Source organism: Carcharhinus amblyrhynchos, chromosome 6 (genome assembly GCF_965287045.1).
Source record: "Carcharhinus amblyrhynchos chromosome 6, sCarAmb.v2.hapA, whole genome shotgun sequence".
Lineage (NCBI taxonomy): Eukaryota > Metazoa > Chordata > Chondrichthyes > Carcharhiniformes > Carcharhinidae > Carcharhinus > Carcharhinus amblyrhynchos.
In genome coordinates, this window is record NC_137329.1 from 93,616,054 (window position 1) to 93,634,607 (window position 18,554).

At 41.2% G+C, this 18,554-nt stretch overlaps 1 protein-coding gene across 1 annotated transcript in view; it reads left to right on the top strand.

Annotated features, from left to right (window-relative positions):
- Window positions 1-8,116, top strand: part of syn3 (synapsin III) — a 256,167-nt gene extending 248,051 nt beyond the window's left edge. Inside the window, exons 13-14 of the mRNA XM_080190986.1 lie at window positions 2,457-2,763; window positions 6,613-8,116. Of these exons, the coding sequence (XP_080047112.1) occupies window positions 2,457-2,763; window positions 6,613-6,745 (440 nt within the window). The 3' untranslated portion in view covers window positions 6,746-8,116. The remainder of the gene's footprint in view (window positions 1-2,456; window positions 2,764-6,612) is intronic.
- Window positions 8,117-18,554: the final 10,438 nt, after the last annotated feature.

An 18,554-nucleotide genomic window follows, 5' to 3' on the forward strand; every position in this document is an offset into this window, starting at 1 on the left:
CACGGGAATCACAGTGGATGGGAGCAAACCATGCAAAGGTCCATTGACCTCGGGTGGGATTTTCTGGCCTTCAGGCGGGCACAGCTGGAAAATTCTGTCCATAGAGTCCTAGAGGTATACAGCACAGACACAGGCCGTGTGGCCCAACTTGTTCATGCCGACCAGGTTTTCTAAACTGAGCTAATCCCATTTGCCTGTATTTGGCTCATATCCCTCTAAACCTTTTCTATTCATGTAATGTCTTTTAAATGGTATAATTGTACCCACCTCTACCACCTCTTCTGGCAGCTCGTTCCATATACGCACCACCCTCAGCATGAAAATGTTGCCCCTCAGATCACTTTTAAATCTTCTCCCTCTCACCTTAAACCTATGCCCTCAAGTTTTGGATTCCCCTACCCTGGGAAGAAGACCTTGGCTATTCACCTGATCTATGTCCCTTATGATTTTATAAATCTCCATAAGGTCAGCCCTCATCCTCAAAAGATTTATTTATTATTCATTCAGGGGATGTGGGCCTCTGTCTTGGACAGAATTTATTGCCCTTGAGAAGATGGTGGTGAGCTGCCTTCTTGAACTGCTGCTAAGTGCTGTAGGGACACCCACAACGCTGTTAGGGAAGGAGTTCCAGGATTTTGACCCAGCGATAGTGAGTGACTTGGCGAGGAACCTCCAGGTTCCCATTATTCTGCTGCCTTTGTCCTTCTGGGTAGTAGCATTTGGAAGGTTGCTGCCTAATAAGCCTTGGTGAGTTCCTGCAGTATATCTTGTAGATGGAACACACTGCTGCTACTGTGCATTGGTGGTGGTGGGATTGAATGTTTGTGGATGAGGTGCCAAGCAAGTGGGCTGCTTTGTCTTGTCTACAGAAATTTTGTTTATTAAAACTTCAATTGCAGCAGGAAGTAAACCAGGCCCAGGGAAAGTCATGGAACAGATATACTCGTACGTAGAACTGGAACCTTTCAGAGCAACAATAATTAATGCAGGTTACACAATGAAAATCAATGTTAATGCTTTGACGAGAGGAAGAGAAAATACACAAGTGTATCAATTTTTGCTCCAGGAACCTGGCTTAAAAATGTTAGCTGCATCAAGTAACACCAATGGATGAGTCATGCATCTATTTTATATGAGAGAAGTGAGGAGGGACAATAGTTACCTGAAGAATGAATATCTGAGAGATACAATTAGTATTATGTTGAAACTGATGCTGGCCATTACTGCAGATTCCTTTTCCCTATCATTTTTCTCCACCACAAAATTCCTATATATTATAGATCATAGAATTTTAGGACCCAGACTCAACATCACAATTATCAGGGCAAGTGTCAACTGTGCTAGCTGCTGAGCATGAAAACAAATCAAGGAGAAAGTGACTCTTGTCTGTTGTTCTGTGCTTCCTGGAGCTTCAGAGTGCTGGAGGTCCCGAAGCAACTAAAAATGGTCTGTGCCACTAAAAAATAACTTTTTGGGGAGGCGATGGCCTAATGGTATTATTGCTAAATTATTAGTCTAGAAACTCAGCGAATGTTCTGGGGACTTGGGTTCGAATCCTGCCATGGTAGATGGTGGAATTTGAATTCAATTTTAAAAATCTGGAATTAAGAATCTACTGATGACTATGAAACCAATGTCCATTGTCGGAAAAACCCATCTGGTTCACTAATGTCATTTTAGGGAAGGAAATCTACTGTCCCTATGTGGCCTCCAGAGCGACAGCAATGTGATTGACTCTCAACTGCCCTATGAAATGGCCTAGCAAGCCACTCAGTTCAGGGGTGACCAGGGATGGTCAATAAATGCTGGCCAGCTAGAGATGCCCATGTTCCACGAATCAATAAAAAAAACACTCTATTCCCCCCGCCGTACACACACACACACACACACACACACACACACACACACACACACACACACACACACACACACACACACACACACACCAATAAAAGAGCCTCTTCCTACTTTTGTTCTATTTTTGCTAAAAGAATGCTACAGGAAATTAAGCGGCTCAGGTAGTGATGGGTGTCCACAAAACCAAAAGAGGTCAGCTGATTTAGTGACTTATGTTCATTTCATCCGATTGCTTTTTGTTTATTAGTCACCTTGCACCGATAGTACATAAACTAATGTTCTGAATCCTGTGTGCGCAGAAACCATGCATGTTGTTTCTAGACTGACAAAATGTCGCAGCACTTGCCTTAACTCCAGGGAAAGTCTGGTTCTCACCTACTTATTGACTCTTTATGTATTGACAAACACTGCCTGGTGAACTGTTCTTCCTTGTACTGCCTTCGAAAAGTCTTTGAACAAAAAGTTTCAAAATCCCTGCAGGTGCTTCATTCCAAGCCACAGAACATTTGGAGATCACTTAGGAGAAAATGCTGTAGAAGGGATGAGAAAGAAAAAGAAATCAGATTTTGCTAAATTTACATTATTTTTCTTCAATGCAGGAAGCCCACGACAGCCCCAAAGCCCTCAGATTCAACGTTCCAACACAGTACCTCACCAAAGACCTTCTCCACAGGGTCAGCAGCCCCAGAGTCCTCAGCCCAGTACAAATCAGCAGGAGAAATCTCCAGGTTCAGCTTCTCCAAAGCAGATCAAATCTGCAGGTACCTCCCCTAATCAGTCATACAAGCCTGGAGCCTTCGCTGCACAGCCATCTAGGCCCCCTGCTCAGGGCCAGGCTCTTTCACAGCCAAGATCTGGAGTAGCAACACCACAGCAGCAGAGCACAACACCACAGCCACTGCTCAAGTAAGTAAAACGTTTAAAAGTTTATTTATTAGTGTTCACAAGTTGGCTTACATTAACATTGCAGTCAAGTTACTGTGAAAATCCCCTAGTTGCCACACTCCAGCGCCTGTTCAGTAACACCGAAGGAGAATTTAGCATGGCCAGTGCACCTAACCAGAAATAAAGGTGTTGGAGAAGGGGCACCAAAGATTCTCAAGAATAATCTCAGAACTGGGAGCATTTAACCTTAGGAAAGGCTGGAGCTCTAGAAAAGACAAGACTTAAACGTGTTGGAAGTCTTTAAGATTATGAAGGGGTTCAATAATTCAATAGGGATTTCAGGAGAAACCTCTTTACCCAGTGAGTGATGAGAATGTGGTTGGGGTGTATAGCATGGATACATTGAAGGGGAAGCTAGACACATACATGAGGGAGAAAGGAACATAAAGATATGCTGTAGTCTGAAGATACAGTTTTAAAAAGATAAATGTTAAATATCTTGAACAGTATTTTCCTCCCAATCATCCCACCTCACATTCTTTCCCAGCCAAGTTGGAGACTAAAGGAATTTGTAACAGTTTTCTGTCAATTGAGCTGTCTAAAACGCAACTGTGAGTTACACAAGAACAGTTCAGGGTAGCCTATCCAACATTCCTTACACTGTGATCCCTCGTAAGAGCATTGAGACGAGGGAGTAGCTATCAATTCATGTCATGTTCTCTGTGGTATGTCACATTAGTGCGTTTTCACACTGGCCAGAATTCTGTGGCCTCACTGGTGGCTGGGATTCTCCAGTCCTGCAGAACTGAATGGAGATTTGGCTGATTGCCAAATTCTCTGTTCTTGCTGGTAGTGGTAGCTGACTGTGCAAGACTGGAGAAATCCAACCGCTGTCACCCAACTGTTTAAAACGATAGTTCCCATTAGCGTCACAGCTGTAGCAAACTAAGGCAATACCAGACTATGAACCTTCCACAATAACCACTCCTAGTGTTTTGTGCACATCTTTTATTGTCAGAGCAATATCATACTTTTGTCATTTATATCCAATGTTCATCCAGCAAGTTAGAAATATAAAAAGTGATATGTTCAAGCAATTTAACGGTAAATATTAAAGATTCAGCATATTGCACCACAGAACTTTAGCCACCTTTGTGCACACTTTTTTCTTCCTCTCAAACTGCTGGAGATATTTCACATGCATAATAGATATCTACCCCTTACAATTGTGATCCCTATAAGGACTGGCATCATAATTGGCAAAAGCGAGCACAAGTAAGTTTAAAGAACAGTGGATTCATAGAAACATAGGAACTCTAGCAGGAGTAGGCTATTTGATACTTCGAACCTGCTCCGCTACTCATTTTGATGATGGCTGATCATCAAATTCAATACCTGATTCCCCTCTCCCCACCTTCTCCCCACATCTCTTGATCCCTTTAGCCGCAATAGCTATATCTAATTTCTTCTTGAAATTTGGTCTAAGCTACATTCTGTGGTAATGATTTCCACACATTCACCACCCTCTAGTGAAGAAATTTCTCCTCACCTCAGTTCTAAAAGGTTTAAAAAAAAACAAAAAGAACAAAATCAGCCCGGGAAACAGGCCCTTCGGCCCAACGAGCCCGCGCCGCCATCTCAACACCACCAGTCCACCTCTCTACCCGCAACCCCTGTCTAATGTACTCCTTATCCTCAAATTATGACCCTTACTCCTGGACTCCCCCACCATCGGGAATATTCTTTCTGAATCTACCCTGTCTAACCCTATTCGAGTTTTGTAAGTTTCTATGAGATCCACTCTCACTCTTCCAAACTCCAGTGAATATAATCCTAACCTATTTAATCTCTCCTCATATGATAGACTTATCATCCCAGGAATCAGCCTGGTAAACCTTTGCTGCACTCCCTTGATAGCAAGGAATCCTTCCTCAGATAAGGACACCAAGGGGTTGGGGTGATCGTGGCTGGCCAGGGAACTGGGACATAGGGGCTGGCTTGGGGAGGCTCAGGAGGACAGTGATCGAGAGATGGGGGATTGCAGGGCTGGCCACTGATCAGGAGGTCAGAAATGCAGGGCCACTGTGCATGCTCTGATCTCCGCACAAACAGATTGGCGCAAGCGCAGTAGCCCAATCAGCACTATGTAGCTGACCTCTCCACCGGGAATAGGCACCACTCCTCCCGCTAGGGCACTCTGTGATGCACAGTGTATCAGAGATTCATTCTCGTAATCCCGCTTAAAAAAAATTGGTGCGAGTTACTCCAGTTTTCACACAGATTTGGGACTTAGAATTCTTTTGGGAGAATCCCAGCCATAATGTGAATAGTTGAATCATTAACACATAATGTGAACAGTCCTAGCACAAATCCGTGTGGTATCGTACTGGTCACTACTGCTAATCGGAAAAAGACCCATCTATGCCAGCTCTTTGCTTCCTATCTGCAAACAGCTTTCTATCCATCTCAAGGCATTACCTGCAATCCCATGTGCTTTTACTTTATATAGTAATCTGCTGTGTGTGACCTTTCTCAAAAGCCTTCCGAAAGTCTAAATAGACCATATCTACTCGTTCTCCCCAGTCAACCCCACTAGTTACATCTTCAGAAAATTCCAATAGATTCATCAACATTGATTTCCCTTTTGTAAATCCATGCTGACTTGGTCTGATTATACTACTGCCTTCCAAATACTGAGCTATTAAATCCTTGATAATGGAGTCCAGCAACTTCCCCAGTACTGACATTAAGCTCATTGGTCTATAGTTCCCTGTTTTCCCTCTACCTCCCTTTTTGAATAGCAGTCTTACATTAACTACCCTCCAACCTGTAGGAACCAGACCAGAGTCCAAAGAATTTTGGAAAGTACCACCAATGGATCTATTATTTCCAGGGCCACTTCCTTAACTATCCTGGGATGAAGATTATCAGGCTCTGGAGATTCATGCACCTTCAATCCCATCAATTTCCCCAAAGCTATTTCTCTACAAATACTGACTTCCTTCAGCTGCTTCTAAAACTTGTTTCCCTCCAAACTTCTGGTACATTATTCATATCTTCCTTTGTTCTATTGTGAACACTGTACAACGAAGATAAAAGGTCAGTCCACCAATTGAATTAATTCAATTAAATCTGCTAATTAGTGAAGCTTTAACTGCAAAAAAAACTATAGAAATTATAACGCAGGACCGTATGCATTGTCTGTACTGAGTTCCAAATTAATAGGCAGATTTTCTAAACTCCTGTCTGAATTCCTTATGTGATGTGAAGCTTTGTAATGGGAATATTAATTTAGAAAATAGATTCTTAAAGTCTGCAGCAGGAATTGTCCCATTCCGCCCACCATGGGAATTGTAGCGGGCAGGGAGGAGGGGCGGGGGCAGGCTATGCAAAGGTCCGTTGACCTCAGGTGGGATTTTCCAGTTTTGGGGAGAGCATGGCTGAAAAGTCCTGCCCTTCAAGTATCTCATTTGAAGATATGAAGATATCTGCAGTGGGGGAGTGAAAATATGTCAATAGTACAGTCAACACGTATTTCAGAGATCAGGGTTAAGTTAAATTGTTGGACCAGCTTAGAGGGAATTTTTGTATCTAATTATGTAAAAATCAATCAAGATGCATTGAGTGATAACCTATTGGATGGTTGAAATGAGAAGTGTTCCTCTTGCTAATACTAATCGCCATCATTTTGATGAACACAAGTAAAATCATCAATGGTTCAAATTTATGATGTTCCTAATTGAAACAATAGGGATGATTTTAAAAATGAAGGCTGTTTTATTTCATGGGCAATAGGTTTTTCTTTTGGATACTCAGCATAACAAGTATTACAGCTGACAGAAACTTCTCCCCATTTAATTTCTCTTTCAGCAAATCACAATCATTGACAAACAGTTTCAGTATTACCGAGCCCCCTCAGCGTACTGGCGCCACTGAAGATGAAGCAAAGGCGGAGACAATTCGGAACCTGAGGAAGTCCTTTGCCAGCCTCTTTTCTGATTAACCTTTTACAGTATTCTCACGTGTGAGTCAATGAAATCGATAAACTGTGGAAACACACAGCACCTACCAGACTGTTCTCAAAAGGATGGTGGGAATTGGAGATGGAAATATCTGGATTCTGTAATGTAAACACTCTTACACGGATCGATGGGCAGTGCAGTTCACTTTATGGATAACAAGCTGTAAAATGAGGTATTGTTTTCCAACTAGGACAAGAGGCAAAAAAAAATCCTGCTGTGCCAGGTGTGTGTGCAGATGTTAAGTGTGTGTGATGTGAATAACTGTGCACTTTATCTCCCAAAGCAGCTTGTTAGGTGTCGTATGGAATGCTGTTGTTAATCAGAGAATCATCATTTATTTGGATTTAAAGGAACACTATGTAAAATAGACAGATTGTTTTTCCCTGATCACCGCACCAATCGATCTATCCACCCATCCATTTAGGTCAGTTCTATGTTCTCATGCATTTCAGTTTCAGGCATAGTTTAAATCCAGTTCAGAATCACTTTCCGTATTCCCCTCCTAATTCAGTTCCAATATGAATCGTAGATATTTTATTTTCCTCATTCTAATCCTTGATGATTTTGCTCCAAGTAGGAGACGAAAGTAGGGGAAGCATTACTTCTATGACCCAGTACCGTTTTAGGCAAACACTGACCTCCAGTGTTTTTCCACAATTAGTAAAACAGCACATAAGGAACTCCTTGATCTGGACCACAAATGTGCGGATGATTACCACCTCCCTATCTTTGTTAGTGTGACAGACTCTACAAGTTAGGGTAGGCTTCTTTCCTAACTGACATCATCTCTAGAAGGTAGTAGGGTGCTTTGGACGGAGAGTGAATGCAGTTGGCAAATGCCAGGAGGGTTGCATTCCACATTTAACTACAGTTAGATGCTGCTACTCAGTTCATCACATCTGATCACATCAGTCCGAAATAATTGCCCCAGTTACTGACATAAACAGTAGGACTGCATGAACTTAGCTTTCAAAACGTTCTCCTTTTTTGTGCCTGTGTTTGAGGTCAAAGACAATCCTGAGTTTGCATGCCCTGCCCAGAGACAAACTGTGAAGCTATTTGCAAATGTAAGCTTCCAACAGGCTGATACAAGGATTGGGAATCCATAGTTATGAGGCAAGGTGAAATACTAGGACTGTTTCTACTGGCACATAAGTGGCTAAAAGAAGATTTAATGCAGATTGTTTTTAAGATTATGATTTGATTGGAACCATCAATTTTAAATTGTCACTACAAAAGTGAGAGCATAGGAAAAATGTCTTTGTGCAGAGAATTGTTAGATCATATTAGCACAAGGAGGTGAAACGGATCTATTGAATATTTAAAGGAAAATTGGACATATGTATGAAGCCATGGAATTGAGCAGAAATCGGCCCACTAGGATTGTTTTGGACTAATCCAATAAAGGACAAGTGAGAACATAATGGGGCCTCTTTTTGTGCTGTAAAACCCTTTGGTTCATGCAAATTCATAGTTCTTTTGAAGGTTGTGCAAAAAAGCATCTAAGATTGTCAGCTCAAACAAGAAATAAACCATTTTCCCATTTGGATACACACTGTGAATAACATGGAACACCACTTTTCTGGATGGGCTAATGTTAACATTTGGTGATGTTGTAAAATGGACTACCAGCAGATTTTCTTGTCTGCTGACTAACCCCGATTATAACCGGACATTTCAATAGCAAGGGGAAATCAGATGGGGGTGCCATGAGACTGGTATTAATTTTGGAGGTCCAAGTCATGACAAAATACTGTAGAAGCTTGGGCTGTTCAGGCTAAAAAGGAAGCATTTCAGAGCTGATCTTTTGGATAACTGAAGGCATGAAAACATTTTAACGCGGGGTCTTACTTAAACGATGAGAGTAGTCTAGAGAAATGTGTTCAACCTAATAAACTGGTTACTACAGGATTGACAAAGAAAATTTTAACACGATGTGACTGAATTCTGAACTAAACCACCAAATCTAATGGAAACTAAATTACTGGAATAATTTAAGAAACAAGTGAATGCTACAGTGGGTGATATTAGGAACTATCTAAATGAATGGATATAGATGTTTAAATTGGCTGCCTTCATTCTTAACTATCTGGTGACAATTGACTTGATTAAGCCTTGAGAAAAGCAAGTAGGGGAGGTTCATATGTAGATGGCTTTAAATATGCTTATCATTGTTTCAATGGTGGACCTGGGAAGCAACATTTTTATGTGGACTGTGATACAAAGAATGAGGCAGCCCTGAGGTCTAACAATAATGGGCAGATAACCAAGGGACAGTCCATATCAGGGTCCCAAATGCATTGGTTCTCACTGAGCAAGAGAACTTAACCTGGAAAATTAGTTTCAAATGGCCCAAACCAGTAAAATACAAAATTCAAAGGGTGAGATTTTCCAGCTTCCCAGCCACGTCTTTCCCGCTAGTGGGAGGTGGAGCGTTGTTTGCTAGCGGCGGGATTCTCTGGCCCTGTTGCCATCAGTAGGAATTCCCATTGATGACACCCCATGCCAGCAGGAAACCAGCGGGCAGGCATCTGCTGCCGATGGGATAGCAGAGTTCCACCAGCGAGAACAGATGGAAAATTCCAGCCCAAATCTTTAACCTTAAATTATTAGAAGAATGATTTACAATAATTTTCTCATCGTGCTGGGCCATTGTGGGGCAGACTGTATGAAGACCCTGCTTTTTTTTGTCATGTGGGTTCATTCTTTTTCTCCTTCTAAATATATTGATATTAAATAGCTCAACATTTCCAACTTCTAGCATAAGGTTAACCATAATAATAGGCACATGTGGAACATAAAGCCATAAAATATTGGCTTTGTTCAATGAGTAATCCAAGTTAGTAAAAAGGTATTGTGCAACACATAAGGGATTCTCATACGATTTGGCACTTCTTATTGTAGCATGCCTCACAGATCCATTAACAATATTTGGCTACCGGAGGACCATCTGAAGCATTTATTTTTGTTATTTTGCTAATGTACATAAAAAGAAAAGCTCTTTCTCCAAATCTTAACAACAGAAGACTCAATCATTTGGTGAGCCAAAACTGCATGATTATCTGACAAAGTGCTGCTTTGTTTCTATTTTAATGCATTATTTTAAGATCTTTATCTCCCACAATCACATTTAGCAGATTTCAGTATTCTGAGTAATCATTCAATGTGTGTGAGCATTAACAAAATGAGACTTGCAGACTGTTCAAACATGAGGCATAACAAAAATCTGACTCAATTCATATGCAATTTCCCCAGCCCAAAACAAGAAGCAATTGTCAATTAAGCAGAATACCTTATTCATCCTCACTGGACTCACAGATGGAGAAAAAACAGCACTCTTGGAACCACCCCCAGTAAGACTACCATCTCCAGGGCTGCCTGCCATTTCCCATAATTAAAACCGAACCTCTCGGACACTTGAAGCGAACAATTTTTAAAAATTGCTCCCTGAATTTTCTTTGAACACCATTGTTTACGAGCCATGCTAGGTGCAAAAGAGCTAATTGAAAGTCAAAAATCATACAATTAGGTAATGAAGAGTCTAATGTACTTTTCAATTAGCAAAAAGGGAAGGCTCCATAAAGGTGAACATGTTGGGTGACCAAAGGTAGGAGAGGGAATGGTTGATGATGACAGGTTATGTGATGAGAGCTCCAGAAGTACATGTTACTGGAGTTTGTATCACTACACCAGCTGGAAATCACCAGCTCAAAAGAGGAAGGCAAATTGGTACAGCTTCTTCTTCTCTCACAAAAATGTTATCATTTTTAAAATTGTATTGCTTATTTTCTGTATCTTAATTATACTTTTACTTTGCAATTTTGCCATTTTTAAAATTATCAACATCTCCCATCCCCTATCCTGGAAATGTCTAGACATCCTGCTCCTAGTTCCTCCTGCGGAGGCATGACTGAGCTTAGATACTGAAACTGCAATTTGAGATGGCAGAGGGTCACAACTGACTGTTGCCATTTCTTTCCAGAATTGGTAAAGGTGCCCACTGGAAGCAGGCCAGAGCAACAGGAATATTAAAATTGTTTTCCTACAATAGTTATACCATTGTGATTTTTAATAAATGTTCCACATATTCCCAGAATTCAAATCAAGGTTTCAGTACATGCCCCATTATACTGCAACCAGTGTGCAAGCTATTGTACTGTCTTTTACCCCCTCATTAACCCATTGTGGATGGTATTGAGATGAAGATTCTGGTTTACATTAATAATGTGTTATTTGTCATGTTTCTACTATTATTTAGTGAAACTGTAATTTAATCGTGATGAGGAAGAATGTTATAATTGGCCTATATGTAAGTGTAACATGTTGAATTAAGAGTGATTCTTGTTTCTTTTAAAAATAAAGTTAATATTTTGTGCTCGGTACAGTTGTCCTTTAACCACAGAGATGAGAAGTTTTTTCCTCTTTCAGAAGGTTGTGAAGCTTCCTGAGAGCACTGGAGGCAGGGTCACTGGATATTTTTAAGGCAGAGATAGACCGATTCTTGACCAACAAGAGAGTCAAAGATTATTGGGTGTTGATGAAACCTGGAGTTGAATAGTAGAGCAAGCTTAGGGGCTGACCAGCCTACTCCTAACCACATGTTTATAATTGTCTCCTTCCCCATCAGCCAACAATGATTGAACGCCAAAAGTAATTAGTTACATGGATATTGCTAAAGTAATAGCTTGTTGTGTGAGTTTAGATAGTGAGCGCAAATAGATGTTCAATCATAGAGGATAACACAGCCTAGATTGATGCTGTCGTCATCCAACGCCAGGCCTTAACCACTTCCAGCAATATTCACAGAATAGTATTCAGAAGGGGAAATTCTGAGCACCTCCTGCCATGTATGGTTTAATATCATGATTAGTATAATACAATTCTTTTAAGCTTGTGATCAAAACATATGATTACTGTGACATCCAATATAGAAGGAAATAAATTCCTCTCCTGGTCTGAGCCGGTTGAAGGCCCAGCACTAGCCACTGCTCCCAGTCAGCTCTTTAATTGGCTGGTAGCTCTTGGAGAAGGATTTCTTACCTCAGAGGGACGGGAGCTACGAATTCAGCAACTAACTGCCTGAGCTAGGTTAGCCACTCAACGTTCCTGCAGGTGGCTGGGGGCCACCACCTTTATTTAATTAATTCCAGCCCCTGTTTCATTATAAGATAGAGATGCGTGACTTCTAGAAAACGAGCAAGAACAATCTACATTGGATATCGAAGCACTGGCTTGTCCCAAATTTGAGAATGTAAGTAAACGTGTTTGCAGATACCTTGAATCTAACACTAACAAATCGCATCTGCAAGCGGTATGCAGACTAACATATTGACAGAGAAAGTCAAAGCAGATGCAATTTGTACACTTGCCAATATGGTGATTTACATTCAGAAAATGTAGTTTACAGATTTGGCTGAGTTGATACCATCTTTTCAGCCTCCAGTACTGATTGCGAGCATAGCTTCAGTTTAATGAATTAGAACAAATCCAAGACTCGCAACAGATTACAAATTATCCATTTGGAGCATATGAGGATAAAATCCTACTTCACAGTAAATGAAGATGTCAACTTTGACAGCATTTTCCATTCCTGGAAAATGGAGGCAGACAAACAGAATAAACTTATTGCAGAGTTTTATATTTAATAATGGACGGGTCTGGCCCATTCAGTGCTGTTTCCTCTGGCTGGGGCAGGGGGGATCTAGAACAAGAGGTGACGGTCTGAGTACTTCACTGCAGAGGGTCAGGAAAGCAAACTGTAGTCTGGATATGCTACAGGTAGTACTCAGCAAGCATTGATAAACAGATATTAGAACATTGAATACAGGAGTTGGGTCATCTTGTTGGAAGTAATACAAGACATTGGTAATGCTACACTTGGAATACTGTGTACAGTTCTGGTCACTATTATAGAAAGGATATTAAACTAGAAAGAGTGCTGAAAAGATTTACTAGGATGCTACCAGGACTTGGTTTGATTTACGAGAGGCTGGATAAACTGGGACTTTTGTCTCACTGGAGTATAGGAGGCTTCGGGGTGATCTTATAAAAGTCTATAAAATAATGAGGAGCATAAATCAATTAGATAGGCAACATATTTTCCCAAAGATAGGGGAGTCTAAAACTAGAGGGCATAGGTTTAAGGTGAGAAAGGAGAAATACAAAAGGGTCCAGAGGGGCATTTTTTTTTCAGAGGGTGGTGTGTAGAGAGGTAGTAGTAGAGGTGGGTACAATATATCTTTTAAAAAAACGTTTAGACAGTTATATGAATAAGATGGCTATCAAGGAAGATGCAAAACTGGGACTAACTTAGTGGTTTTAAAAAAAGATGGCATGGACAAGTTGGGCTGAAGGACCTGTTTCCTGCTGTAAACCTCGAACTAAAATACTGATTCCATTAATATTCAACTTTAAGTTGCTGCTGGCTTTACGTTATCTTTCAGTAATGGGCCATGGGCATGATATGAAGGGCATCTGTAGATAGCAATGCTTTTACCTTTATTTGATACTCAGTTAATTTCCAAGCAAAATTTGATCACTGGAATATCATGCTATATGGCAGTAGCCTTTCCCTCAAAAGCAACTGTGACATCTACATCATGCCACCCAATTATCAGGAAACATTGGGTGGATGATTTGTAACAGAAGTGGACTGAACTCTGCATCTATAATCGAGACCCCACTATGAAACCACAGAATAGCAGAATACCAGAGTCTAAATACATGAGCAAAATGAAGCCACGATACAACAGATCAAGGGCAGAGATAGTTTACGGCTATTTCACACAAGCGCTCAACATTTCTTGCAGGTGTCACAACATTTTACTTGCAACCTGCATAATGATGCACCACTACCAGGTCCAGGCAGGAAGCTGGGCCATTTCACAAAACATTTGTCATGTACTCATGAGCATACAGATCCATCTGTTATCACAAGTTTTCAGTTAGCCTCACAAAATAACCTCACAAACTCATTTGAGGCTCTGTTGAAAGTCTACATTTAGATGAGACACAAATGGGGGTCTTATAATTTTATGTTCATGTATTGTGGAGGTGTTATTTATTGTTATTTTTGTTCAGTTTCCTTTTTATTTGAAAATACATTTAAATTAAAAATCCTGATTTTTCCCTACTAAGCAGTCTCCCTTTCAGATTGCTGAATTATGTGACAGTACTTAATATGTTTCAAACAATCACTCAGTGGTACAAAACTTGAATACTGCTGAAAAGCGAATGCTTTTTGACTTACACTCATCAGGGCAAATGCAAGAAACCAAAATTTGAAACAATCATGACAATTTGTATTACATGAGAAGAGCTGTGCTTGGCAATACCTCAGGCAATCAGGGTTAACTTGTCAACTTTAGCAAGTGTACAGGGATATATTTCAGTAGATGGTCCACAACATAGTTTTCTGTTATGATCTGTGCATGTTCCCATCATTTAACTGAAAAACGGTACACTCTGGGTTCTAGTAATGTGATCTCTGCTTATGATCAGGATTGCTGAGAGCTGAAAAAATATCCAGCACCAAACCCCAAAATGAACTGGCGAATTCCCTGTATTACCAAAACCTATTACTTGATTGTCAGTTGAATGCAAACTTATACTTCATTGTTGATTAGGATATAGATTGAGAGTATTTGAGAGGTTTTGGCTTCTTTTAAAATCCATCCTTCAATGTGGATTTTAAGAACTTTGCTAATATTTTAGAATATTAAAGCAGAATATACCTTTCAGAAAAATATAACATTTATTTGTGTCAAAGTAGGCTTACATTAATACTGCAATAAAGTTACTGTGAAAAGTCATGTGCTCCAGCACCTGTTTGGGTATACGGAGGGAGAATTTAGCATGGCCAATGCACCAAACCAGCATGCATTTCAGGCTGTGGGAGGAATCCCACACAGACGCAGAGAACGTGCAGACTCCAAACAGATAGTGACCCAAGCCAGGAATAAAATCCAGGTCCCTGCTGTGCCACCATTCTCTTCCTCTAATAGAAAAAGACAACCTGGAATTTGTCTTGCAGGATGACACTTTTAATATTGAAAGTTACAAAGCATCCTATTGCAGAAAATCACAGCTAATGAATTGCTGAAATTTCTATTAGAAATAGTCTTTCATTTAGATTTTAGAAACCGAGTGTGTAATTTCAGAAGGAATTTACTTTCCTCAAACGATATGTAACTTATGCTGAGGAACAGCCGTCGGGGAATATGTACCTCTAGCACATTAATCAAGTGGCTATTCAAATATAACCATTTAGTGATTCCCACTTAAAAAGGGCACAAGCACCATCCCCAACTAATCGGAGATACTGAGGCCAAATTTGCTCAACTTTGCTGAATTTGCTAAATTCATCACATAGTAGGAAGTCAAGATGAGATCTTTCTAGTATTAAGCAACAGAAGTTGGCTGCAAATTATAATCAAAGATTAAAGTCCTTTTGTTTAAAGATTTATGGAACCAGGGGAGCACAGTGAGTTACCATATCTTCACGTTCAAGCCAGACAGATAACATGAAAGCACAACAATTTTGTTTTCAACAGGGTTGAATCCAAAACACAAAATCATTAATACCCACAACTAATAATTAAACTCAAGATCCACAGGATACTGGAGGTTGGAATTGATGCCATAAATCTCACTCAAGCATTTAAGTAGCTCTACAACTAATATGGGAGCTTTCAAGGCTGATACACTGCAGTCTGGGTGAGCTTTAACAGCTACATAAGAACATAAGAAATAGGAGCAGGAGTAGGCCAGCTAGCCCCTCAAGCCTGTCCCGCCATTCAATAAGATCATGGCTGATATGTCGTGTCTCAGTTCCACATTCCCGCCCTCTCCCCATAACCCTTAATCCCCTGGCCTATCAAAAACCTATCAACCCACGTCTTAAATATATTTGTGAGGCAGCCTCCACCACTTCAACGGGCAGAGAATTCCAGAGATTCACCACCCTTTGAGTGAAGAAGTTCCTCCTCAACTCTGTTCTAAACCACCCCCCTGGCCTTTATCTTGAGGCTGTGCCCTCTAGTCCTACTATCCTTTCTGAGCGGGAAGAGCCTCTCCACCTCTATCCTATCCATCCCATTCATCATCTTATATGTCTCAATGAGATCTCCCCTCATTCTTCTAAACTCCAACGAGTACAAGCCTAGTTTATTCAGCCTCTCCTCATAGTTCAACCCCCTCAACTCCGGTATCAGCCTAGTAAACCTCCTCTGCACTCCCTCCAAGGCCAAAATATCCTTGCATAAGTGCAGCGACCAAAACTGCACACAGTACTCCAGCTGCGGCCTCACCAGTGCCCTGTACAGTTGCAGCAAGACCTCCCTACTTTTATATTCAATCCCCCTCGCTATGAAGGCCAGCATCCCATTCGCCTTCCTGACCACCTGCTGCACCTGCAGGCTGGGTTTTTGCGACTCATGCACAAGGACCCCGAGGTCCCTTTGCACCGTTGCATGCTGCAGTTTTTTGCCATGTAAGTAATAGTCCTTCCTACCATTATTCCTACCAAAGTGGACAACTTCACCCTTGCCAACATTAAATTCCATTTGCCAGTTCCTGGCCCATTCGCCCCCTTCTGCAGACTCTCCACACCCTCTGCACAATTTGCCGTTCCACCAATCTTGGTGTCATCAGCAAATTTCGACACCATACACTCGGTTCCCTCCTCCAGATCATCTATATAAATGGTAAATAGCTGAGGCCCCAGCACCGACCCCTGGGGCACTCCACTAGTCACCAACCGCCAATCCGAATAGCACCCATTGACCCCCACTCTCTGCCTCCTATTTGACAGCCAATCCCCTATCCATGCTAACACCCTACCCCCAACTCCATGCCCCCTGACCTTCTTTAATAACCTCTTGTGCGGCACCTTATCAAACGCCTTCTGAAAATCAAGAAACACCACATCCACCGGCTCTCCTCTATCCACCGCCCTAGACACATCCTCATAGAACTCCAATAAATTCGTCAGACACGACTTCCCCTTAACGAAACCGTGCTGCGTCTGCTCTATCAAACAATTCTCCTCAAGATGCCTCACTATTTTCTCCTTGCTCACGGATTCTAACATTTTACCTACAACAGACATTAAACTAACCGGCCTATAATTCCCTGCCTTTTGCCTGCCACGCTTCTTAAACAACGGCGTAACATTAGCTGTTTTCCAATCTTCCGGCACTTCCCCGGAATCCAGCGATGTTTGGAAAATAATCACCAAGGCATCCACTATCACCTCCGCCATTTCTTTCAGAACCCTTGGATGCATTCCATCCGGTCCTGGGGACTTGTCCACAATCCAGTCTGTCGAGCACTGCCTCTCTAGTAACAATAATGTCATTCAGGCCCTCCACTCCTACCATCTTTCCATCGCTAACACCCGGCAAATTATTCACGTCCTCCGTGAAGACCGAAACAAAAAAGTTATTCAAAGCCTCAGCCATTTCCCCATCCCCTACCACTAAGTCCCCCCTCTCATCCTCTAAGGGTCCAACATTCACCCTAGTCAGCCTCTTCCTTTTTATATATTCATATAAACTCTTACTATCCTTTTTTATATTAAGTGCTAGCCCAGCTTCATAGTTTATCCTACCCTTCTTTATCAACTTCTTTGTCATTCTTTGTTGACATCTAAACCTCTCCCAATCCTCTTCTCGCCCACTACTCTTAGCTACTCTAAACGCATCCGCTTTTAACACTTTCCTTTACCTCCTTCGTTATCCACGGCTGATTATCTCTCCTCCTACGATCCTTTTTAAACCATCGGAATAAATTTCTGCTGAGCACCATTGTCTGCTGACAATGTATATTGCAAATTCCAGCATTTGGACCAGTTTTCTATTATACTTCAGATAAGCAAGAAATGAAAAGTCTCCCACCAGGAATGTAAACATTTTTCTTTGACACCACAGAAGAATATCAATACAATTTTAAAATATTACAGTTAAAATACTTTATTAGTCACAAGTAAGACTTACATTAACACTAAAATGAAGTTACTGTGAAATTCCCCTTGTTACCGCATTCCAGCGCCTGTTCAGGTCACTGCACCTAACCAGCTCATCTTTCAAAGTAGGAGGAAACTGGAGTACCCGGAGGAAACCCATGCAAACATGGGGGGGAGAACATGCAAACTCCACACAGTGACCCAAGCCGGGAATCGAACCCAGGTCCCTGGCGCTGTGGGACAGCAGTGCTAACCACTGTGCCGCCCCATGATGTGCTTTTGGCAGCTGATTTTAATATCTGTTAAAGACTTGCATTTAAACAGGACTTTTTACACTCACCAGATATCTCAAACTATTGAACTGACTGCAAAGCACTAAGTGTAGTTGCTACTGTAACATTAACTTTTGCACCATTATTAATTTCAGATATTTAGTTGAATAAAAAATGTCATAGTCCAATAAGCCAGCCTATTGTATTAACAGTGATGCTGCAATGTATCTGTTTCACTCTGGTCAGATGATGTATGTACATCAATGTGCATGCTATGCCTCTGTGGAGATGCAGCTTCATGCTCTGGGCTCCCCAGCAGGGGGAAGCTCCTGATTTGAATTAGTCAGAGAAAGTCACTGAAGAATTAACCTGTTATATCTGCAGAGTCAGCAACAACACTGGAAGGTGGAACACATTAATTTGAAATGGGGGTAAGGAAGAGGAAGAATTTAAAAGAACCAAATAAAAGAATCTCACTTCACAAATATACAGCACAAGTATCTGAATAAATCAGGGACTGGTCCAAACTCTGAAATCATCCCAAATTCAAATTCA